Source organism: Anneissia japonica, unplaced genomic scaffold (assembly GCF_011630105.1).
Source record: "Anneissia japonica isolate Jap-2015-1 unplaced genomic scaffold, ASM1163010v1 scaffold288207_len127366_cov164, whole genome shotgun sequence".
Lineage (NCBI taxonomy): Eukaryota > Metazoa > Echinodermata > Crinoidea > Comatulida > Comatulidae > Anneissia > Anneissia japonica.
The window spans coordinates 1-25,039 of NW_022712472.1; the positions used below are offsets into that span (position 1 = coordinate 1).

The following is a 25,039-nucleotide window of genomic DNA, read 5'->3' on the forward strand; positions in this document are numbered from 1 at the left end:
AGCAGTAGTCAATGTGTGGAAGGATAATAGTATTATAAACTAAAAATTTAGTATTGGAGTCAAGAGAGTTTTTAGTACGTGCTAATAACGAAATTGATAAAGCAAGTTTGGAACTACTGTAAGCTATTTGACATGAGGATGCCATGTCATCTTTTCGTCGAAGATAATACCAAGGTGCTTATGACTTGTGACTTGCTTAAGACTGTGGTTAAGATTTATATTAATAGTGTTATTATTTTTTAAGCGGTGAGGAATGCCAATTAACAGTTTCAGTTTTTTCCAGATAGTTTCAGTTTTTTCTGAAATAGTTAAAGCTTGGAAGTAAAGTAAGCTATATATTTTCTAGAAAGAAATAATGTGGAGTGCAATGTGAAGTATTATAATCATTCCAAAATACATTGCTGAAAACAAGTCACTTTGTATCTTGACTGGTCATGGACCTTTAGTAAAGGTTTGTTTTGATTACATTTACGTGCATTCAGAATTTGATGACAAGAAGAACTGTATCATGCTTCCAGGAAGATTAATGAGTGCCAAGTATTCTCATCATTCCAAAGAATATCTTAAGACAAGATGATGTACTTAACATTACAGATGGTTTTTAGAATTCAATAGAAGTTTGTTGAATATTGAACCATCTGGATTCAAAGAGAAAAAGTAAGGGAAACAAAATTTGATTATGAGTTTAGGAAGAAATAAAGGCACAGTTCAATATTATTCGGACATACATCTGTAAAATAACTTTAAACAGAACTATGTTCTTAAATAATACAAAGTAATATTAGTTTCTGGAATCAATGACAAAGTTGTTCAACCTCATTTTAATCCATCTGTGCTCACAAATAGCAAAAGTTCAAGAAATCTGATTGTATATAAAGGTACAGTAAAATCAGAACAACAGTTCATTCGGTATACAAGAATGCACTAAAGAAACAGCACACAGGGAAACTGTAAACTTCTCTTACTAACATCATACAAGACAAAGGACTTGAAAGATTTCATTAGAAGATTTAGAAAAATCTTTAGGTAAGTAGAAATTAACTTGTTGACAGTTTGTTACTTAATAGCATGCATAAACATCAATGTGGAGAAGACCCTATGTTCTGCTTTTCAAACAATAATAATAATGTCTCTTATACACATCTAGATGTGTATAAGAGACAGGATATAAATTGCACATTGCCCCTATTTGCTTTACACAAAAAATATATAGGGCTAACCAAGAATATAAAAAAAATAATTATAATAACTATAAACATTACATTGTTTTGCTTGCGTGTACTGTAGTATGATATGGATTCCCAATCCCAAGAAGAGGGTTTAATGTTAGTCATTATGTCAGTGGCGTAGGGATGGGGAGGGCAGCTGGTGCAAAGCACATGGGCCTAGGGCTAATAGGGGCCATTCATAAATAGACCTAGAAATAATTAAAATTAATTTCCAATTTAATGTGTTTGAAGAAAAAACACCAGCGGGCCCCTCAATAATACGTAGATTTTTAGAGAAGTAATTATTGATTACCATGTTCATTTAAATAGACCGAATTGGTCACGTGAATTATAGTGGGTATAGGGTTTGTGTACAATCTATCGAGATCGTGAGAGGACAGCATTGAATATGGCTTCGCCTTGTTGTAAGGCACATCATAGATGTTGCACATGTTGGTTGGAACGCGAGTTACAATTTGGTAAATCGTTTTATAAGTGTTTCAAAATTCAATTTTTAAAAACAGATGGGTTTGGATAGTGGGAGTGAAGCTTGGAAGTTTTTCAAGGAAAGTACGTTCACGATGTGCATGCTGCTCATCGCCGGCTGAGGTACTTTTAGGCCCAAGTCAAGAATATATTATTCATGGCAAATGCTATCGCAGCATGAATAAAATAAAAATCTTCCCATTTGTTCAGTTGAGCAATCAATTAAGGGATTTTCTACTTTATTACCTACTCGAGTACAGAGTATAGTTGAGGCATAACAACTCCCTCCCTGGTCCAGGCCCTGGTCAAGGCTTAACACTAACAGTGTAGCCTAGGACTATACACTGTATGTAACCTACACTAGCAGCGTTCGAGAGCCTAAATAAAATGCTCGGAGATTGCAAAATAATTATAAATTACTATTTTAAAAAACAGACTGCCTTACATTACTTTACTTTGGGTCGATGTCTAAAAAACATCATAACGCTCTCAAATTTTATATTATTTTATTCATTGTCCATTGCTATGTTTCTCGTCCCTGTACCACATTGAAAATCAGTACTATAGTACTGAAAGTGCCTACAGTATTAAGAAATATTACATAAATAAAAATAAATATACTGTGTTCAAACTGAGTGCAGTGTGGTTTAGGATGTGGTTTGTTTACATTTACTGTAGTACCTACTATGTTTCATGACTGGTAATAGCTGGAGGTGCCGATTCGGTCTATTACTTAATTTTCCACCAGTTTTCTTGATTAGTTAAGAACTAGCTTCTGAGACCACATAGGCCCCCTGAAATAGTTACGAAAGTTACGATTATCATTAGTATGTATTACTAGCCTAGGCTATATAAGGTTATGGGTAAAAAGATAAAGAAGCACTTCATACAATGAAAATATGAATCATACCTCTTCGTAAAATTTTCATTTAAAATACGGATCCTGAAGATTTAAAATGGCGGGACTTTCAGGGATGAAGCTTTACGTCAAAGGCCGGCAATTAATTGTGCATTGGGTCTTATTTTCACCTAGCTTCGCCGCTACATTATGTCCTTGAACATTTGCTTTGATGCATGGTAGAATATTAATCCTCTATTCTAATATTCATTGTACTGCACTACAACCAGTAATTTTAATCACACAGTAGAAGAGACGGCAATCGCAGAACTGAATTTATTTTTGGTAGTTTCATTAATAATTTAATACCATAGTCAGAATTTTTAAAAAGGGGGCCTCCATCCTCTAAAATTTTAAAAATCTATATAAAAATATGGAGGAAAAAATAAAACTTATTTAAGTGCCGTTCCCAGAGATCAAGGGGTTTCATACAGTGGGGGAACCAGCGGGGTGGGGGACATTTCCCCCATACGACAGGCCTGGACCCCTGCTGTCTGATGCATAACAAGGTAGTCGGATCAAAAATAAAAAAAAATAATAATTTGCCTATCCAAACCACGAGCTATAAAAACTATCCTAGTGAACCTTACAAGGAGTTTTTGTATTTCGTGGTGTCGACCTAGGCTTCGTCAACCCCTTGGCTCGAACCCCTCCATCAGACATGTTGCACCCCTTGTCTGCAAATAGTCCGGACAGCTCTTAACATCGCTGTTGACTTTGCTGTGTAAAATAATTAGCACTCATATACTGCATAACAAGGTAGTCGGATCAAAAATTAAAAAAATAATAATTTGCCTATCCAAACCACGAGCTATAAAAACTATCCTAGTGAACCTTACAAGGAGTTTTTGTATTTCGTGGTGTCGACCTAGGCTTCGTCAACCCCTTGGCTCGAACCCCTCCATCAGACATGTTGCACCCCTTGTCTGCAAATAGTCCGGACAGCTCTTAACATCGCTGTTGACTTTGCTGTGTAAAATAATTAGCACTCATATACCTAACCAAAGTAATGTAATTAATTTAATCAATTTCAGATTCAAAATGTATCTAGCAATTGCCATACAACTCAGCATTTTCTGCATCATCCAAGCAGCTAATCTAGATGAGGACAAAGCCTGTGGTGACTGTTGTGCTGCAGGGACTCATGGAATTCCTGGCACACACGGTGCCCCTGGTGCTCCAGGCCCAATAGGCCTAAAAGGAGATATCGGAGTGAAAGGAGAAAAAGGAAACCAAGGTATAGATGGGAAAGATGGGCTTGAAGGTAAAATGGGATCAATTGGTCTAACAGGTGCTACAGGTGAGAAAGGTGAAAGAGGAGAGAAAGGCGAACAAGGTACCCTAAACAACCAGCCTAAATCTGCGTTCTCGGTTGCATTTATGAACAATCCTGGCCGTCATCCAATTGTTCCAATGAAATACACAACAATATTCACAAATGTGGGTAGTCACTACAATGCAGAAACAGGCAAGTTTGTCTGTCAACATCCAGGCACCTACGTCTTCCAATTTACATCAGGGTCATCTAACAATGAAAACATTGTAACACAAATCATGAAGAATGGGCAACGTGTTGTCTCAGCATTTGAGAGTGGTCCCGGCTACAAATCAATTGGAAACATGGTTGTTCTTGATTTAGTAGCAAATGATGAAGTGTGGACTCAGCCTCTAAATACCAACTATAACTATTACTATAGTAACAGTAATACCTACTGTACATTTTCAGGCTTCCTGCTTTATGCAACAGCATAAAGGATTTTAAACAAACTATTAATACAAATTGCAAACCAGCAACTTGCAACAGAGGCTTTTATGAAAAAAACTACGCAGATATGAAAATTCTGTTAATATTCGATTCCTTTCATCTTTTTACTTATAATGAAGTTAACATCAAATTGTGCTTGGTTGTAAAAATAGCTTATTTAATAATGCTACAAGTATAATTAAATAAGTACAGAAAGCATTCTTAGCAACATCATACTGTATACAGTTGGTTCATGATACTTGGTTGAAATACAATCTGAACTCGCGGTTTGTTGCAATTTCTAATTTTGCACAAGCACCTAAAACGGTTGAGAATCAGAATTTTGAACATTTCCAGGTTTTCGCATTTTATAAAAAAGAAATTTGGAGAACATTTATGCAAAATATCAATCTCACTAAATCTAACTGAAAAGTATATCGTTACGCCATTGCTGAATTTGCCAGAGCCAGTCAGATTTTACTAGATGTTTTTCTTAGAATTATCTATTATTTCAGTAGTATGAATAAAAGAACTTTAAAAATGAACAAACTAATTAAAAATTGTCTGGTTTTAATCTGAATTTGTGCTGACAGCTCACTGACTCACTTCTCAGCATTTTGTTAAAAGTATAGTGTCAAAAACCAAATGGTGGTGTGTATTTATTAAATGTAATGTACTATCTGGCATTAAAACTAACCTCAACTCTCCACACTGAAATATTCAGGGTTCATATTTGTATTTACCCCCCACCCCCTAAAAATATTCTTAGTTTTTATCTTGTGGACTAGCATTATTTCATTTTAATGTTCAAACTCTCATTAAAATCATGTTGTATGGTTATACCATACCAGTATATAGGTCCCTGGTTTTAAATTAATTTACTTGGAGGTCCAAATTATTTTTAGAGTTGATATAACAGGCCAAAAGATAATATCCGAGATGCAAGCAACCTGAAACTCTTGGGTACAATGCCCAAATCTCCCTGCTACCACAAATTCTTTGAAGGTTTGCTTCGGCCTTTCAAATTCTATTTTTAACAGTGGCGGATTCAAGGGGTAGTTGAGCAGGCATGGGCCCACCCCCCCTAAATTTTATTTTCATCAAATAAAATAAGGAAAAAAGGAAAATTGTAATCAAAATCAGGTCAGAGAGTACCATTTCTGGCCATCTAGAGGTGCTATAATCATAAATTTTACCTTAGACTCAACCATGGTGGGGCCGAGGTGGTGTAGACTCCCTGGGCTCTCTCTATTCCGAATTTCTGGATCCACCACTGTTTAATTTTACTGCAATATTATGACACACAGCATTCATTATAATTATATTGAAACCAAAGACCGATTTAATATTTTGCCAAAAGAAGGCACTTCAAGAACTATTTCTTCTTTGTTTTAAATCATCACAAATTAAGAGTGGCGCCAAGATTTGCTCGACAATGGGGAAAGAGCAATGTCACTGAGTTGCAAGCAAGTTGTTGTAATTCATGGACCTGAAACTCTTGGGTACAGTGGTCAAATCCCTCTGCTGGTGCAAAGTTCACTGTGAAGGTTTTCTATTTTTAATCTTAATCTTACTACACTACAACATTACAAGATACAGCACTTATTATAATTTTAAAAAGAAGTACCTGAAATACTGTAGAAACTATTTTTTAAAATATTGCAAATGCGGGCGTGGAACATAAAATGTATCATTTGTTAAAGCCCTTGTCTGAATTCCTATTCTGTTAATTTTATTAAAATGTTTTGCAGAGGTAATCTGAAGCAATACCAGTGGCAGCCTTAAATGCTAAGCAGCCAAGCTGTAGTGTTATACGATCCGATACATTTAGGGTGTTTAAAGTAGAGAAAAGTGTGGCAGATGATGTCCGAGGATGAACATCAAGTACAAGCCTCAGTTTTGTAATGATTGGATATTTGCAACGACGGAATTACCCCTGGATCCCTATGCACTACAGCAGTAGTCAATGTGTGGAAGGATAATAGTATTATAAACTAAAAATTTAGTATTGGAGTCAAGATAGTTTTTAGTACGTGCTAATAACGAAATTGATAAAGCAAGTTTGGATCTACTGTAAGCTATTTGACATGAGGATGCCATGTCATCTTTTCGTCGAAGATAATACCAAGGTGCTTATGACTTGTGACTTGCTTAAGACTGTGGTTAACATTTATATTAATAGTGTTATTATTTTTTAAGCGGTGAGGAATGCCAATTAACAGTTTCAGTTTTTTCCAGATAGTTTCAGTTTTTTCTGAAATAGTGAAAGCTTGGAAGTCAAGTAAGCTATATTTTCCAGAAAGAAATAATGTGGAGTGCAATGTGAAGTATTATATCATTCCAAAATACATTGCTGAAAACAAGTCACTTTGTATCTTGACTGGTCATTGACCTTTAGTAAAGGTTTGTTTTGATTACATTCACGTGCATTCAGAATGTGATGACAAGAACGAACTGTATCATGCTTCCAGGAAGATTAATGAGTGCCAAGTATTCTCATCATTCCAAAGAATATTTTAAGACAGGACGATGTACTTAACATTACAGATGGTTTTTAGAATTCAATAGAAGTTTGTTGAATATTGAACCATCTGGATTCAAAGAGAAAAAGTAAGGGAAACAAAATTTGATTCTGAGTTTAGGAAGAAATAAAGGCACAGTTCAATATTATTTGGACATACATCTGTAAAATAACTTTAAACAGAACTAAGTTCTTAAATAATGCAAAGTAATATTAGTTTCTGGAATCAATGACAAAGTTGTTCAACCTCATTTTAATCCATCTGTGCTCACAAACAGCAAAAGTTCAAGAAATCTGATTGTATATAAAGGTACAGTAAAATCAGAACAACAGTTCATTCGGTATACTAGAATGCACTAAAGAAACAGCACACAGGGAAACTGTAAACTTCTCTTACTAACATCATACAAGACAAAGGACTTGAAAGATTTTCTTAGAAGATTTAGAAAAATCTTTAGGTAAGTAGAAATTAACTTGTTGACAGTTTGTTACTTAATAGCATGCATAAACATCAATGTGGAGAAGACCCTATGTTCTGCTTTTCAAACAATAATAATAATAATAATAATAATAATAATAATAATAATAATAATAATAATATATTTATATTATTTATTACATATTGCACATTGCCCCTATTTGCTTTACACAAAAAATATATAGGGCTAACCAAGAATATAAAAAAAATAATTATAATAACTATAAACATTACATTGTTTTGCTTGCGTGTACTGTAGTAGGATATGGACTCCCAATCCCAAGAAGAGGGTTTAATGTTAGTCATTATGTCAGTGGCGTAGGGATGGGGAGGGCAGCTGGTGCAAAGCACATGGGCCTAGGGCTAATAGGGGCCATTCATAAATAGACCTAGAAATAATTTAAATTAATTTCCAATTTAATGTGTTTGAAGAAAAAACACCAGCGGGCCCCTCAATAATACGTAGATTTTTAGGAGTAATTATTGATTACCATGTTCATTTGAATAGACCGAATTGGCGGCTCAGGTCACGTGAATTATAGTGGGTATAGGGTTTGTGTACAATCTATCGAGATCGTGAGAGGATGGTGTATTGAATATGGCTTCGCCTTGTTGTTGTAAGGCACATCATAGATGTTGCACATGTTGGTTGGAACTCGAGTTACAATTTGGTAAATCGTTTTATAAGTGTTTCAAAATTCAATTTTTAAAAAGATGGGTTTGGATAGTGGGAGTGAAGCTTGGAAGTTTTTCAAGGAAAGGTACGTTCACGATGTGCAGCTCATCGCCGGCTGAGGTACCTTTAGGCCCAAGTCAAGAATATATTATTCATGGCAAATGCTATCGCAGCATGAATAAAATAAAAATCTTCCCATTTGTTCAGTTGAGCAATCAGTACCGTTAAGGGCTATTTTCTACTTTATTACCTACTTGAGTACAGAGTATAGTTGAGGCATAACAACTCCCTCCCTGGTCCAGGCCCTGGTCAAGGCTTAACACTAACAGTGTAGCTTAGGCCTATACACTGTATGTAACCTACACTAGCAGCATTCGAGAGCCTAAATAAAATGCTCGGAGATTGCAAAATAATTATAAATTACTATTTTAAAAAACAGACTGCCTTACATTACTTTACTTTGGGTCGATGTCTAAAAAACATCATAACGCTCTCAAATTTTATATTATTTTATTCATTGTACATTGTTATGTTTCTCGTCCCTGTACCACATTGAAAATCAGTACTATAGTACTGAAAGTGCCTACAGTATTAAGAAGGATTACATAAATAAAAATAAATATACTCTGTTCAAACTGAGTGCACTGTGGTTTAGGATGTGGTTTGTTTACATTTAGTACCCACTATGTTTCATGACTGGTAATAGCTGGAGGTGCCGATTCGGTCTATTGCTTAATTTTCCACCAGTTTTCTTGATTAGTTAAGAACTAGCTTCTGAGACCACATAGGCCCCCTGAAATAGTTACGAAAGTTACGATTATCATTAGTATGTATTACTAGCCTAGGCTATATAAGGGTAGGGGTAAAAAGAAAAGAAGCACTTCATACGATGAAAATATGTATCATACCTATTCGTAAAATTTTCATTTAAAATACGGATCCTGAAGATTTAAAATGGCGGGGCTTTCAGGGATGAAGCTTTACGTCAAAGGCCGGCAATTAATTGTGCATTGGGTCTTATTTTCACTTAGCTTCGCCGCTACATTATGTCCTTGAATATTTGCTTTGGTACATGGTAGAATATTAATCCTCTATTCTAATATTCATTGTACTGCACTACAACCAGTAATTTTAATCACACAGTAGAAGAGACGGCAATCGCATAACTGAATTTATTTTTGGTAGTTTCATTAATAATTTAATACCATAGTCAGAATTTTTAAAAAGGGGGGCTCTATCCTCTAAAATTTTAAAAATCTATATAAAAATATGGAGGAAAAAATAAAACTTATTTAAGTGCCATTCCCAGAGATCAAGAGGTTTTATACAGTGGGGGCACCAGCGGGGTGGGGGACATTTCCCCCATACGACAGGCCTGGACCCCTGCTGTCTGATGCATAACAAGTTAATTGGATCAAAAATAAAAAAAATAATAATTTGCCTATCCAAACCACGAGCTATAAAAACTATCCTAGTGAACCTTACAAGGAGTTTTTGTATTTCGTGGTGTCGACCTAGGCTTCGTCGACCCCTTGGCTCGAACCCCTCCATCAGACATGTTGCACCTCTTGTCTGTAAATTTCTGGTTCCACCTTTGGTGCCATAGTTATAAAATGTCATAACTCAGCCCTAATCATTATTTAGGCATGTGATATGTTTTTGTCAAATAAACTTTTAGTCCGGACAGCTCTTAACATCGCTGCTATTGCAATGAAAGGATTTATAGTTGACTTTGCTGTGTAAAATAATTAGCACTCATTTACTTAACCAAAGTAATGTAATTAATTTAATCAATTTCAGATTCAAAATGTATCTTGCAATTGCCATACAACTCAGCATTTTCTGCATCATCCAAGCAGCTAATCTAGATGAGGACAAAGCCTGTGGTGACTGTTGTGCTGCAGGGACTCATGGAATTCCTGGCACACACGGTGCCCCTGGTGCTCCAGGCCCAATAGGCCTAAAAGGAGATATCGGAGTGAAAGGAGAAAAAGGAAACCAAGGTATAGATGGGAAAGATGGGCTTGAAGGTAAAATAGGATCAATTGGTCCAACAGGTGCTACAGGTGAGAAAGGCGAAAGAGGAGAGAAAGGCGAACAAGGTACCCTAAACAACCAGCCTAAATCTGCGTTCTCGGTTGCATTTATGAACAATCCTGGCCGTCATCCAATTAGTCCAATGAAATACACAACAATATTCACAAATGTGGGTAGTCACTACAATGCAGAAACAGGCAAGTTTGTCTGTCAACATCCAGGCACCTACGTCTTCCAATTTACATCAGGGTCATCTGACAACAGAAGCATTGTAACACAAATCATGAAGAATGGGCAACGTGTTGTCTCAGCATTTGAGAGTGGTCCCGGCTACAAATCAATTGGAAACATGATTGTTCTTGATTTAGTAGCAAATGATGAAGTGTGGACTCAGCCTCTAAGTACCAACTATAACTATTACTATAGTAACGGTAATACCTACTGTACTTTTTCAGGCTTCCTGCTTTATGCAACAGCATAAAGGATTTTAAACAAACTATTATATACAAATTTTATGCTTTTATGAAAAAAAATACACAAATATGAAAATTGTTAATATTCGATTACTTTCATCTTTTTACTTATAATGAAGTTAACATCAAATTGTGCTTGGTTGTAAAAATAGCTTATTTAATAATGCTACAAGTATAATCCGAGGTACAGAAAGCATTCTTAGCAACATCATACTGTATACAGTTGGTTCATGATACTTGGTTGAAATACAATCTGAACATTTGTGACTTGCTCTGGCAAACTCGCGGTTTGTTGCAATTTCTAATTTTGCACAAGCACCTAAAACGGTTGAGAATCAGAATTTTGAACATTTCCAGGTTTCCGCATTTTGTAAAAAAGATATTTGGAGAACATTTATGCAAAATATCAATCTCACTAAATCTAACTAAAAAGTATATCGTTACGCCATTGCTGAATTTGCAAGAGCCAGTCACATTTTACTAGTTGATGTTTTTCTTGGAATTATCTATTATTTCAGTAGTATGAATAAAAGAACTTTAAAAATGAACAAACTAATTAAAAATTGTCTGGTTTTAATCTGAATTTGTGTTGACAGCTCACTGACTCACTTCTCAGCATTTTGTTAAAAGTGTAGTGTCAAAAACCAAATGGTGGTGTGTATTTATTAAATATAATGTACTATCTGGCATTAAAACTAACCTCAACTCTCCACACTGAAATATTCAGGGTTCATATTTGTATTTACTCCCCACCCCCTAAAAAATATTCTTAGTTTTTATCTTGTGGACTAGCATTATTTCATTTTAATGTTCAAACTCTCATTAAAATCATGTTGTATGGTTATACCATACCAGTATATAGGTCCCTGGTTTTAAATTAATTTACTTGAAGGTCCAAATTATTTTTAGAGTTGATATAACAGGCCAAAAGATAATATCCGAGATGCAAGCAACCTGAAACTCTTGGGTACAATGCCCAAATCTCCCTGCTACCACAAATTCTTTGAAGGTTTGCTTCGGCCTTTCAAATTCTATTTTTAACAGTGGCTCTGAGATAGTGAAAGCTTGGAAGTCAAGTAAGCTATATTTTCTAGAAAGAAATAATGTGGAGTGCAATGTGAAGTATTATTATCATTCCAAAATACATTGCTGAAAACAAGTCACTTTGTATCTTGACTGGTCATGGACCTTAGTAAAGGTTTGTTTTGATTACATTTACGTGCATTCAGAATTTGATGACAAGAACGAACTGTATCATGCTTCCAGGAAGATTAATGAGTGCCAAGTATTCTCATCATTCTAAAGAATATCTTAAGACAGGATGATGTACTTAACATTACAGATGGTTTTCAGAATTCAATAGAAGTTTGTTGAATATTGAACCATCTGGATTCAAAGAGAAAAAGTAAGGGAAACAAAATTTAATTCTGAGTTTAGGAAGAAATAAAGGCACAGTTCAATATTATTTGGACATACATCTGTAAAATAACTTTAAACAGAACTATGTTCTTAAATAATGCAATGTAATATTAGTTTCTGGAATCAATGACAAAGTTGTTCAACCTCATTTTAATCCATCTGTGCTCACAAACAGCAAAAGTTCAAGAAATCTGATTGTATATAAAGGCACAGTAAAATCAGAACAACAGTTCATTCGGTATACAAGAATGCACTAAAGAAACAGCACACAGGGAAACTGTAAACTTCTCTTACTAACATCATACAAGACAAAGGACTTGAATGATAGATGTTCTTAGAAGATTTAGAAAAATCTTTAGGTAAGTAGAAATTAACTTGTTGACAGTTTTTTACTTAATAGCATGCATAAACATCAATGTGGAGAAGACCCTATGTTCTGCTTTTCAAACAACAACAATAATAATAATAATAATAATAATAATAATAATAATAATAATAATAATAATATATTTATATTATTTATTACATATTGCACATTGCCCCTATTTGCTTTACACAAAAAATATATACAGTAGGGCTAACCAAGAATATAAAAAAAAAAAAATTATAATAACAATAAACATTACATTGTTTTGCTTGCGTGTACTGTAGTATGATATGGACTCCCAATCCCAAGAAGAGGGTTTAATGGTAGTCATTATGTCAGTGGCGTAGGGATGGGGAGGGCAGCTGGTGCAAAGCACATGGGCCTAGGGCTAATAGGGGCCATTCATAAATAGACCTAGAAATAATTAAAATTAATTTCCAATTTAATGTGTTTGAAGAAAAAACACCAGCGGGCCCCTCAATAATACGTAGATTTTTAGAGGAGTAATTATTGATTACCATGTTCATTTAAATAGACCGAATTGGCGGCTCAGGTCACGTGAATTATAGTGGGTATAGGGTTTGTGTACAATCTATCAAGATCGTGAGAGGACAGTGCATTGAATATGGCTTCGCCTTGTTGTTGTAAGGCACATTATAGATGTTGCACATGTTGGTTGGAACGCGAGTTACAATTTGGTAAATCGTTTTATAAGTGTTTCAAAATTCAATTTTTAAAAACAGATGGGTTTGGATAGTGGGAGTGAAGCTTGGAAGTTTTTCAAGGAAAGGTACGTTCACGATGTGCATGCTGCTCATCGCCGGCTGAGGTACTTTTAAGCCCAAGTCAAGAATATATTATTCATGGCAAACGCTATCGCTGCATGAATAAAATAAAAATCTTCCCATTTGTTTAGTTGAGCAATCAGTACCGTTAAGGGCTATTTTCCACTTTATTACCTACTTGAGTACAGAGTATAGTTGAGGCATACCAACTCCCTCCCTGGTCCAGGCCCTGGTCAAGGCTTAACACTAACAGTTTAGCCGAGGCTTATACACTGTATGTAACCTACACTAGCAGCATTCGAGAGCCTAAATAAAATGCTCGGAGATTGCAAAATAATTATAAATTACTATTTTAAAAAACAGACTGCCTTACATTACTTTACTTTGGGTCGATGTCTAAAAAACATCATAACGCTCTCAAATTTTATATTATTTTATTCATTGTCCATTGCTATGTTTCTCGTCACTGTACCACATTGAAAATCAGTGCTATAGTACTGAAAGTGCCTACAGTATTAAAAAAGATTACATAAATAAAAACTAGATTCGGAATTCGTCATAGACGAATTCAGTGATACGCTGGGACTGATGATAGTTATTTTGATGATTTCTTAATGATTGAACATGAAGGAGACTTTTGGTATCAGAATAAAAAAAGGCATTTAACAAGACATGGAAATTTGTTTATACAATGTCAGTATGTCGACTCAAAAGTCACACAAATTTGTATATTTGATGCGCATGTATGGCATTGTTTTTGCACTAAAACGGCTGAGAGAGAATGGAACTGTGAATTCGGTGTCGGGAAATCATGATATGCAAAAAAACCTAATTTTCAATTTCAAAAATTGCTGTGCTCGTGAAAATGTGTGTACGCCATGACGTGTGCGGACGGCATTGCACACAAATTTGAATCTTGATATGTAGTACACTTGTGTCTTTCGGGTTGTAATCCACCCTGCTGCCGTTTGTTGGGGTTCGTTATGTAGTGAACATGTAGAATGAGGGTTTAAGTAATGTTAATAAAGTTGAACTATTAGAAATCTTCGCCGCTGGTAGCGTGTCACATAATAACCACCATGTAATCAAAAGAATATTGAAGAAAACCGATTTAAATAAATTTTTTCATTGATAATATGCCTGATCTTGTGGACGTAAATGATGACGTCGCAATTTCCGATCAGCCATTATGATCTATAAAATCATATCTACAACTCATGTGCTTTCAGAATATGTAATAAAAAATGGGTGTTACCGATCATTTTAAGGAGCTATAACTGATTGAAAATATGTACGATTTTGAGCACTTAAATTTTCAACGCACGCGTACGCGCATGTTATAATGCGCGCATGGAAAATTTGCGCGCATTACATTCATACTTGACTTGAAGTTTTATGCCAATTGAATATGATTTAGAAATGTCAATTGTTTATGATGATATAGGCGATTTCAATGATTTGAGGAAAGAAAGATGAATGGTCAGATAAAAAAGTTATGTAAAAAATGATAACGTCATCAAAATGTAAAAATTTGTGACATTTGTGAAAGAGAATTGTCTCAGTTATAACCTTCCTCGAAGTTTGGAGAAAATCGATCAAGGATAAGGAAGATACGCTCAAATGTGCATTTTTTTTAAATGACGTCATCGATAATATTCAGTTTGTTGAATTCAGATGGCAATATGATGACGTCATAATGTCCGATCAGCCATTATGACCTATAAAATCATATCTACAACTTATGTGCTTTCAAAATATATAGTAAAAATTGCGGGTCACCGATCATCCTAAGGAGCTATAACCGATTGAAAATAGGCATGATTTTGGCCTATTTCCGCTCTAAGTCGACAAAAACGCGCACATGGATTCATATCTTTTATGTGCGCATACAGCATTGCTATTGACCCTAAATGACCGAAAAAGATTGGAAATTTGTAAATACAGTGTCTGGAACCTAAAAAACATGTAAAAAAAATGATAATTCCAGCTTTTGTACATGCGCGCGCGGGACGAAAAATTTGAAAAATTACGAAATGCTCAAAATGACCTAAAACATGCTCTAATTTAGTCAAAAAGTAATTTTGAGTAATTTTTAAAATTTTGCGCACGCGTACGCACGTACTTTCCTGTTGGTGCGTGGACGGTAATGGTGCAGGAAGTTGACACTTGATGTGAAGTATACTTGTGTCAAGTTTCATTGAAAAATACCTGTTAGTAAAGAAGTTATGGTCAATGATAGAATTTCACAAAATGGCGCGTAGATGACGTCACGTAACTGTGACGTCATCCACAAAGTCAGGTGCGCAACACTGTGGTTTAGGATGTGGTTTGTTTACATTTAGTACCCACTATATGTTTCATGATTGGTAATAGCTGGAGGTGCCGATTCAGTCTATTGCTTAATTTTCCACCAGTTTTCTTGATTAGTTAAGAACTAGCTTCTGAGACCACATAGGCCCGCTGAAATAGTTACGAAAGTTACGATTATCATTAGTATGTATTACTACTGTAGCCTAGGCTATATAAGGGTAGGGGTAAAAAGAAAAGAAGCACTTCATACAATGAAAATATGAATCATACCTATTCGTAAAATTTTCATTTAAAATACGGATCCTGAAGATTTAAAATGGCGGGGCTTTCAGGGATGAAACAGCAATCGCAGAACTGAATTTATTTTTGGTAGTTGCATTAATAATTTAATACCATAGGCAGAATTTTTAAAAAGGGGGCCTCCATCCTCTAAAATTTTAAAAATCTATATAAAAATATGGAGGAAAAAATAAAACTTATTTAAGTGCCGTTCCCAGAGATCAAGAGGTTTCATACAGTGGGAGCAACAGCGGGGTGAGGGACATTTCCCCCATAGGACAGGCCTGGACCCCTGCTGTCTGATGCATAACAAGGTAGTCAGACCAAAAATTAAAAAAATAATAATTTGCCTATTCAAACCAAGAGCTATAAAAACGTGAACCCTACAAGGAGTTTTTGTATTTCGTGGCATCGACCTAGGCTTCGTCGACCCCTTGGCTCGAACCTCTCCATCAGACATGTTGGACCCCTTGTCTGCAAATTTCTGGTTCCACCTTTGGTGCCATAGTTATAAAATGTCATAACTCAGTCCCAATCATTATTTAGGCATGTGATATGTTTTTGTCAAATAAACTTTTAGTTCGGACAGCTCTTAACATTGCTGCTATTGCAATGAAAGGATTTATAGTTGACTTTGCTGTGTAAAATAATTAGCACTCATATACATAACCAAAGTAATGTAATTAATTTAATCAATTTCAGATTCAAAATGTATCTTGCAATTGCCATACAACTCAGCATTTTCTGCATCATCCAAGCAGCTAATCTAGATGAGGACAAAGCCTGTGGGGACTGTTGTGCTGCAGGGACTCATGGAATTCCTGGCACGCACGGTGCCCCTGGTAATCCAGGCCCAATAGGCCTAAAAGGAGATATCGGAGTGAAAGGAGAAAAAGGAAACCAAGGTATAGATGGGAAAGATGGGCTTGAAGGTAAAATAGGATCAATTGGTCTAACAGGTGCTACAGGTGAGAAAGGTGAAAGAGGAGAGAAAGGCGAACAAGGTACCCTAAACAACCAGCCTAAATCTGCGTTCTCGGTTGCATTTATGAACAATCCTGGCCGTCATCCAATTGTTCCAATAAAATACACAACAATATTCACAAATGTGGGTAGTCACTACAATGCAGAAACAGGCAAGTTTGTCTGTCAACATCCAGGCACCTACGTCTTCCAATTTACATCAGGGTCATCTGACAACGGAAACATTGTAACACAAATCATGAAGAATGGGCAACGTGTTGTCTCAGCATTTGAGAGTGGTCCCGGCTTTAAATCAATTGGAAACATGATTGTTCTTGATTTAGTAGCAAATGATGAAGTGTGGACTCAGCCTCTAAGTACCAACTATAACAATTACTATAGTAACAGTAATACCTACTGTACTTTTTCAGGCTTCCTGCTTTATGCAACAGCATAAAGGATTTTAAACAAACTATTATATACAAATTGCAAACCAGCAACTTGCAACAGAGGCTTTTATGAAAAAAAATACACAAATATGAAAATTGTTAATATTCGATTACATTCATCTTTTTACTTATAATGAAGTTAACATCAAATTGTGCTTGGCTGTAAAAATGGCGGATTCAAGGGGTAGATGAGCAGGCATGGGCCCAATCCCCCACCCCAAATTTTATTTTCATTAAATAAAATGGGGCAAAAAAGGAGAACTGTAATCAAAATCAGGTCAGAGAGTGCCATTTCCGGCCATCTAGAGGTGCCATGATCATAAATTTTACCTTAGACTTAACCATGGTGGGGCCGAGGTGGTCTAGACTCTCTGGGCTCTCTCTACTCCGAATTTCTGGATCCACCACTGTTTAATTTTACTACACTGCAATATTATGACACACAGCATTCATTATAATTATATTGAAACCAAAGATTGATTTAATATTTTGCCAAAAGAAGGCACTTCAAGAACTAATTCTTCTTTGTTTTAAATCATCACAAATTGAGATTGGTGAAAAGATTTGCTCGACAATGGGGAAAGAGCGATGTCACTGGCGGGGTTTGGGTGGCGATGTTACCCAATGTGAGAGCAACTGAATGGGGGCTATGGTCCGGGTTTATTAATTTACTTAAAGGGCTAAATCATTTTTTAAGTTGATATAACAGGCCAAAGATAATATCCAAGTTAGCAAGTTGTTATAATTCATGGACCTGAAACTCTTGGGTATAATGTGGTCAAATCCCTCTGCTGGTGCAAAGTTCTTGGAAGGTTTTCTATTTTTAACCTTAATCTTACGACACTACAACATTACATGATACAGCACTTATTATAATTATACTGAAACAGTGGCGGCTCTAGGATGTATTTTCTGTGATGGGGGGCTGTCTGACAGGGGGATTTGGGCTCGTAGGCCTGAGCTGGGGGAGGGTTTGAGAGGGAGTTCCCCTTCACAAATGAGATTTTTTTAGGAATGAACCTCAGGATGGCCAGAAATGACACTCTCCGATTGTGGCAAACATGTGTTGGCTTGGCGTGGGCCTATCCTTATATATTTTTTAGGCTGATCGAAGAGCTCTGTCCGATGGGGAGCGGGCTTAAGCCCCTGCTTTCCATCCCCCCTGGCGCCGCCACTGTACTGAAACCATAAGATTGATTCAATATATTGCCAAAAGAAGAGGGTACTTCAAGAACTATTTCTTGCTTGTTTCAGATAGTGTCAATCATCACTTTCAAATACCCAGAGATGACTTCAGTAAAAGTAGTTATTGCACATGGCCAGTGTTACGTTTTGTCCTTTACCATATTAAAAAATATTCATTGAATGATTATTACTTTCACTTTGATTTTATTATTTTTTATCAATTAATTTGTTTTTTGCACACCAGACCAAAACAAACTTGGCCCACAGGCTCCTATAAGAAACAAGAATATTGGGTTTACCAAAATTAACTTATTGTGGTAACTTGCACAAATTTACTAATTAGTAAAATATTAACATATGCAAATGAGCAATTAGCATATTCACACATGTACCAAAAACAATAGGCTCCGTTTTCTTATTACCATCTTGCATTCTGTCCATTTTGTAACCAATCGGACTTAACAAACTTTAGTTATTGTGGTAGCAAACATTTACTACCAACAACAACCACGACAGCGACAGCAACAATAAATAAAATGAAAAACAACGACGACAACAACATGAATAAGAACACAGAAACAATAACCTCCCCAGGACTTCATTCTTTTGGGAGGCTATAAAAAATGATAACACACTGTAAACTTTCATTATAAACATACTGGAAATGTGCTGCTAACTAGAGAATTTTAAGCTTGCTGTGCAAGACTGAATGCATAAAATGAGTATGTGCAATAAAGTATTACAGGGAGATTACCTGTTTTCTATAAGGCGTAATAATACCACAATCTGTAACTGCAACTGTCTGGTGAGACTGCTGTAGTAAGGCCTGTAGGTACTTGATTGACTGTACAGCTTCTGCTGGGTTAAACCATGATGGACTGTTACCTTCCTGAAGCTCCTCGCCCTGGAGGCAGAGAAGACAAAAAATCTTAAATATTTTAGATTAAAAGAATTATTACTTAAAAAAAAAAATATAGGTCTAACAGAAAGCAACCTATTAATGATTATAGGCTTCTTTTTTTTTTTTTTAGATCCAAATTTATATGGCGCTTTTCAGATTCTGGAGAATATACAAAGGCGATGGCCTCAGTATTTCCCTGGTGACTGGATACTTAGTTGGCTTTTGTGCAACTCTCTCTGCTGCCTGGGGAGTATCCCTAGTCATGCTGCTTTACACGCACAACCTAATACGCCACAATGACCAAGGACACAAGCAATGCCACAAGCGTCGGTCTCAAACTCCCGATCTCACAATCAGAAGTCCAACACCTTATACGCTGCGCCACATGTTTCTACATAAAAGGTTAATGGGCATATTTAGCTTGTGGTAATGGAGCTGGCATTAATTTCAAGTTTTGTTGAAAGCTAGCCCAGCCTCTAGCCCATAGGCTTAGCCAGCGAGCTGTCCAGCCGTCTTTGGGACGGACAACAATTATTTAGGACGGCCACTTTTACCGTGATGGCTTGGACGGCTTGGCCTAATCAGCTCGGCCTTGCCTAATTGGGCCTGGTCTACCTTTAGCAAATTCTTTATATTCTTCAAATCTATCGACAACCAGGCTCACATCTTAGAATAGAGCAGGATAGACAATTGGGCACAGGTAGGGTAGGACGATTTGACCCACTCTGTGAAGACAATCCGAGTAAGAATTGTAGTAATACATTCTGTGTGTATAGTGACAGAATAAAAACATAAAATCAAATTTACTTTTTTTTTACAACAAAAATGACAAGAACCACAACGTGGAGAGCACAGGTAAAAACAGCTGAGAGTTGGAGAGGCTAATAATAGCTGGTCAAATACTGATAAAAGATGACATCTGATGGGATACGGCATCAAATTACCCATCTATGAGTACAGTATGCATTGAGCAGTACAAGTGGGAACAGTTTGGTTTCCGAACCTCGAGGTTGGGGTTTTAATCCCTAGCTGTGTACTTCATTTTTTACCTTGAACAGGGCGCTTTATCTACACTGCTTTTCTCTACCAAGGAGCATCAATGCGTACCTGGTGGTGCTGTCTGCTACTGCAACAATGTGGCAGCAAACACTTAAGCACACATGAGCTTGTGGCGCAGTGTGTAAGCTGTTGGACTTCTGATTGTGAGATCGAGAGATCCAGACCAAAGCTCGTCGCATTGCTTGTGTCCTTGGGTAATGTACTTTACTTACGTTTGCCTCTCTCCACCCAGAAGTATAAATGGGTACCTGGTAGGATGGTGTGGCATTGAACATATGTGGTTGTGTATGTCAAGCCGCATGAGTAGGGATATTCCCCAGCGAGCAGAGAAACTTGCACAGAAAATGTGTTGGTTTACCAACTAAGTATCCAGTGATCAGGGAAATACTGATGCCAGCGAATCTGTATATTCTCCGGAATGTAAATTTGGATTCTAAAAAAAAAAAAAAATGTTTTTAAATAAAATAAAAACTGTGGTGCCAATGAACAGGGAAACCTCCAGCACTTCGTATCAAAGAAAAGCGCTATACAAGAAACAAGGAACAAGTATGAAAACATGAGGATGAGTATGCAATGTACTTATTGTGTGAGGCACCAGTATTCACTTCTTCTCTTGTTTAAAAAAGAATGTATAATTTAATATTTTAAAGTGAATTAATAATTTTAAAGAATTTTACCTGAACACCATGAAAGATAATTGGGAAGTTCTTGTTTGGCAGCAATTCCCACGATTTGAACTTATCCCGTATTTGCACATCAGCTTTCACTACTAACTCGTTATGATAAAATAAATTGGACGGTATGTGTAAAATACACTCGTGCGACCTGTAATTATTGACAAGCTTTGTGACCTGAAATGAAAAGTTTCACTAACTCATAAAGAAGTATTAAAACATCCAGCTTGTGTGCACTTAAACCCATTGCATCTTTCGGAAGAGTAGGGGGTTGCCCAAAAGCTGTGGATTATTATCGTAGAATGATGTGAGCATATAGCTACCACAAGTGCCTCTTTTGGTGGTTAGGTAGTCACGGAAAATGCACATACGCAATTCAGAACAGTGACGCTGCTAGTTACGGTTTATCTCCGACCTTTACTTTTTTTTTATCATTATTAATTTTCAAGCAGGTAGTGTGCATCCTCAAATGACAAAATAAAATAAAAGGTATGCTGCAAAGAAATATGATATTATCCTTTCAGGCAAATATGCTGCCATGAACTTTAGTGCAGGTATGATGCATGCTTTGTAGATTTTATTATTGGTGGTAGTATACAAATGTAGTGATGTATAGAGTAGCCAGTTGTTTGTTGGAAAAACAGGTTTTACCTCAAAAACTATATTTTTTTTTACACATGGTGCACCAAAAGTTCTATAATTTTGTTATTGATACTTGCCATGCTAGCCTTCAAGATACATTTTAAACTACCAATTTGCTATCGGACAAATCACTTGTTAGTTTTGTGTATACAGACATGCCAACCCTACAAGACCAACAAGAGGAGCCTAAAAAACTTCTGAGCGGAGTTTTAGCAATGTCAGAGGAATATTCCTAAGACATGGTACCAATGTGATCGGATTGTAAAATGTAACTGTTTTGACTCACAACAGCAATACCGCTGTGCAAGACTAGGCCCTAGGCCTAGGGAGAAAATCAAAACCGCACCAATTACAACGAGCGTAACGTAGGCATCACCTACAGTAGTTTTGATTTCAAACTGACAGCCCGAATAAATTTTTCTTATACAGTTCAGAGTGCAACTCTGACACCGATTTGGTCAATGAAATTGGTTTCTTTCGAAATCAGTAGTCCATAAAGCACGAATTACTATTTCGTATACAATTCAGAGTGCTGTTTTCAGGACTAAATTAAGTGGTCTTGTTCTTATCTACAGTAAATCACAGGATTATCATTTTATTTGGAAATGCACGATTGAGAGAGCAGCTTAGCTCAGTCGGCTTATCTGGTGGTAGCCACTGTGTGTGCACTGAACCGTGGAGATCTCTAGGTCCCCGGTTCAATTCCCATCGTTGCCTCTCCTTGTGTTTCAGCTAGAGGGTTGAAATACAAGTTACAATTAGCGCACCATCTTTCGGATGAGACGTTTAAGCCGTTGGTCCTGTGTGCATTATGGCCCATGTGCACGTTAAAGAACGCAGTACACTCTTCGGAAAAGAGTAGGGGATTGTCTCCCGGTGTACTGCCCAATCACCACCAGAAGGACCCCACTGGAAATAAGTCTTCTTCTAGACTTTCGTGGGCTATCCTTGGTGTTAACACTGAATAAATCCAATTTATTTCAGCTGGCCAAAATGCATAAAAAAGCGGAGATTTTCAACCCATAATTGGAGTGCTGAGTTTTGCTTAAATAAACAGAGTAACTCTGCCGAAACCGTAGAGGTTGGCATATCTGTATATATAAAACCAACTGAAGATTTTTAAAAAGTTACAGAGGTGATGCTAACACAATATTTTATTTTACTATTGCCTAGCTTTATACTTCAACATACATAAACTGGTTTCAGATTACTAGTGATTACTTACCAACAGTGGATCATAGCTACCGTGATCGCGGAATTTCTTCTCATCACGCTGATAGACTGGTCGCTGCATCAGTCTCTCTAAAAGTGATTGGTTCAAGCCAAGTTTAATCGCATGAGGACTCTGTAACACAGGTCCCAGTTGCATGGGGTCACCAGCAAGAATTATCTACAAAAACCAAGGGAAAAAATTCAAAAAGAATATTTCAAAGGACAGCAAAACGTCGATTTTATGAATGGTCTTTGCCCTGACGACATCACCATCGACCAAAATTACCGTAAAAAATCTGGTTGCGCATGTCTTACTGATGTAATTTATATTTTTCTTAATAAAATCAAGTTTGTTGTTATTTTTTAATAGTTCGATCCTTTCTTCCATTTCTGGAATAATAATCACTATATTAATGTAATAAACCTAACTAGAACAAGGAACTGCCAACGCAAGTGTCGTCGGATTGAACGCACATGTTTACGATGCCGAACGAGAGTGTTGGGGTTTGCAACTTATTGACAACATGAATGCTAGATATGATCGCAAAATGCATGTAAACAACACAATTCTGTGATCTAACAACTAGAAAGAACACGATAGAAAGGTCCATAAAACATATATGTTGGAATAAGAGTTAAAATAATATTTTGTTAAGTTTGAAGAATGCCAGCAATTAAAATAATTTGGTTTTTATCGAAGGTAAGTTTAGCTAGGTTCCTGCACTGTAGAATACGCTGCTGCACTGTCGGTTCATGCTAGCCCTGGCCGCCGTCAGCCTATCGGCGCTCAATGGCAGGGGATAGCTAGGCCTAGGTATTGGAAACTGACACCCGATCTAGTTTACAAATTTTTCAATTTACGAACACCCCTTGGTACCAAGGTGTACGTAAAATGGATATACAGTACTGTACTGTATTGTGAGTGTGGCTGGTGCAATGATTCCAATTCAGGCTCTCAATCTAGATGTTCATGGGTGAGGCACATTACATATGGTTGTCTCGCTCTACCAAGTAGTACAAGTTGGCACTTGGTAGGTTCAAATACTGAAGTGCTAATTACAAGCTGCAACAGTAGTGGCACCAGCAGGGGGCAGGGGGACATTTGCCGTCCTCGTTGGATCAAATATAAAAATTACCCAAATAACGTTGTGATTGCCAAACCCTAATATTGGAGTCTAAAAAAGCACAATTTGGACCATACTAAGTCCAAAAACCTTTAACCGTCAATTCCAATTCCAGACCAATCACCCTAGGTTAGTGTGGAAGAAAAGTGGTTAGAAAACAAGGTAAGCAGAGACCTGCCTTCAATTACCGAAATTTTAAGTTCAATCTCTGAAAATGACCGGACTTCCTTACCAAACATTATTAAGAGGTTTATAATACACCATATACTTCTATGTTGTCATTAAAAATTTGGAATAGAATGGTAACCATTCTTTGTATTTTTACTACCTGTGAGTCATCTCCTGTTGCCAGGGCAACTGGTATAAGGCATTCTGGTTCTGTTGCTTGTCCCGCTTCATCGACAAAGATGTGAGTAAAGTGTCCCGGACGCAGTTTGAGCTGGAAGAACGAGCCAGCTGTTGAGCATGTACATATGATGATGCGATGATGAACAACTATTTCAAGCACTTGTCCATCAGTACAATAAGGTTTTATACTTTCATCAATATTCTAAGAAAGAAAAGCAGTATGTTTTAAAACATAATATAACCATATAAAGTAGAAAGATAAACATATAAAAACACTTATAATTAAACAGCAATGCAACAGTTTGCTCTACTTTCTGTTAGGGGTTATTTTGGTTAAAGCTTTTGCTGACTGTCTTTCATAAAATGACTGTCAATTAAACTGACCTCCTCTGATCGGCGAAATGAGTTGAGTCTCACTAGGTCATTTTGCTTTACTCTCCCACTGTTTGCAAGTCTACTGGTCTGTAAAAAAAAAAATATACATTTGTTTTCTTAGCACATAGGCTACATTCTCTGTCAGCACACGTTGCAATCTTGAAAATAATCAGCTGACAACCACTACATGGTGTTTAAAGGTATCCTTGATTCAGTAGAAGTATAGACTATGATATATTCAGTTACTTGTCCAGTACCTAAACGAAGGGTCCTAGGGGAACAGGCAAAGACTCATCTTTTGACACTATGGGCATAGAGGCTATTCAATACCATTTCTGAGCAATCTATAATAAATTTGTTTCCTTCTAAAAAATGGCGCCATACACCAGAGGTGCATTGTTCTGTGACCAATTGAAAGATACATCA

The 25,039-nt window shown here is 36.5% G+C and overlaps 4 protein-coding genes across 6 annotated transcripts in view; 3 read left to right on the forward strand and 1 right to left on the reverse strand.

The window, feature by feature from the left end:
• Positions 1–705: 705 nt before the first annotated feature.
• LOC117107825 (otolin-1-like) lies at positions 706–4,464 on the forward strand. Its single transcript, XM_033249613.1, has 2 exons — positions 706–1,026; positions 3,627–4,464. Exon 2 carries the CDS (start codon positions 3,634–3,636, stop codon positions 4,342–4,344), a length of 711 nt encoding a protein of 236 aa, XP_033105504.1. The 5' UTR covers positions 706–1,026; positions 3,627–3,633; the 3' UTR covers positions 4,345–4,464.
• Positions 4,465–5,604: 1,140 nt separating this feature from the next.
• The window catches only part of LOC117107822 (RNA helicase Mov10l1-like), a 30,359-nt gene continuing 10,924 nt past the window's right edge, over positions 5,605–25,039 (reverse strand). The window contains exons 14-19 of one of the 2 annotated variants that reach the window (XM_033249609.1): positions 24,623–24,700; positions 24,219–24,440; positions 22,780–22,944; positions 20,916–21,089; positions 19,033–19,182; positions 5,605–5,622 (exon numbers count right to left, since the gene is read on the reverse strand). In XM_033249609.1, coding sequence (XP_033105500.1) covers positions 5,620–5,622; positions 19,033–19,182; positions 20,916–21,089; positions 22,780–22,944; positions 24,219–24,440; positions 24,623–24,700 — 792 coding nt within the window. In that variant the 3' untranslated portion in view covers positions 5,605–5,619. Of the gene's footprint in view, positions 5,623–8,500; positions 8,805–19,032; positions 19,183–20,915; positions 21,090–22,779; positions 22,945–24,218; positions 24,441–24,622; positions 24,701–25,039 lie in introns of those variants that run through there. The other variant, XM_033249608.1, reaches the window with a different exon arrangement.
• On the forward strand, positions 7,159–18,012 carry LOC117107824 (complement C1q tumor necrosis factor-related protein 7-like). Of its 2 annotated transcripts, XM_033249612.1 has the most exons (3): positions 7,159–7,315; positions 9,812–10,559; positions 17,132–18,012. In XM_033249612.1, exon 2 carries the CDS (start codon positions 9,819–9,821, stop codon positions 10,527–10,529), a length of 711 nt encoding a protein of 236 aa, XP_033105503.1. In that variant the 5' UTR covers positions 7,159–7,315; positions 9,812–9,818; the 3' UTR covers positions 10,530–10,559; positions 17,132–18,012. The 2 variants fall into 2 exon arrangements, with proteins under 2 accessions (XP_033105503.1, XP_033105502.1); XM_033249611.1 differs by lacking the exon at positions 17,132–18,012 and having other exon boundaries at positions 9,812–11,084.
• LOC117107823 (otolin-1-like) lies at positions 12,150–17,133 on the forward strand. Its single transcript, XM_033249610.1, has 2 exons — positions 12,150–12,299; positions 16,384–17,133. Exons 1-2 carry the CDS (start codon positions 12,262–12,264, stop codon positions 17,099–17,101), a joined length of 756 nt encoding a protein of 251 aa, XP_033105501.1. The 5' UTR covers positions 12,150–12,261; the 3' UTR covers positions 17,102–17,133.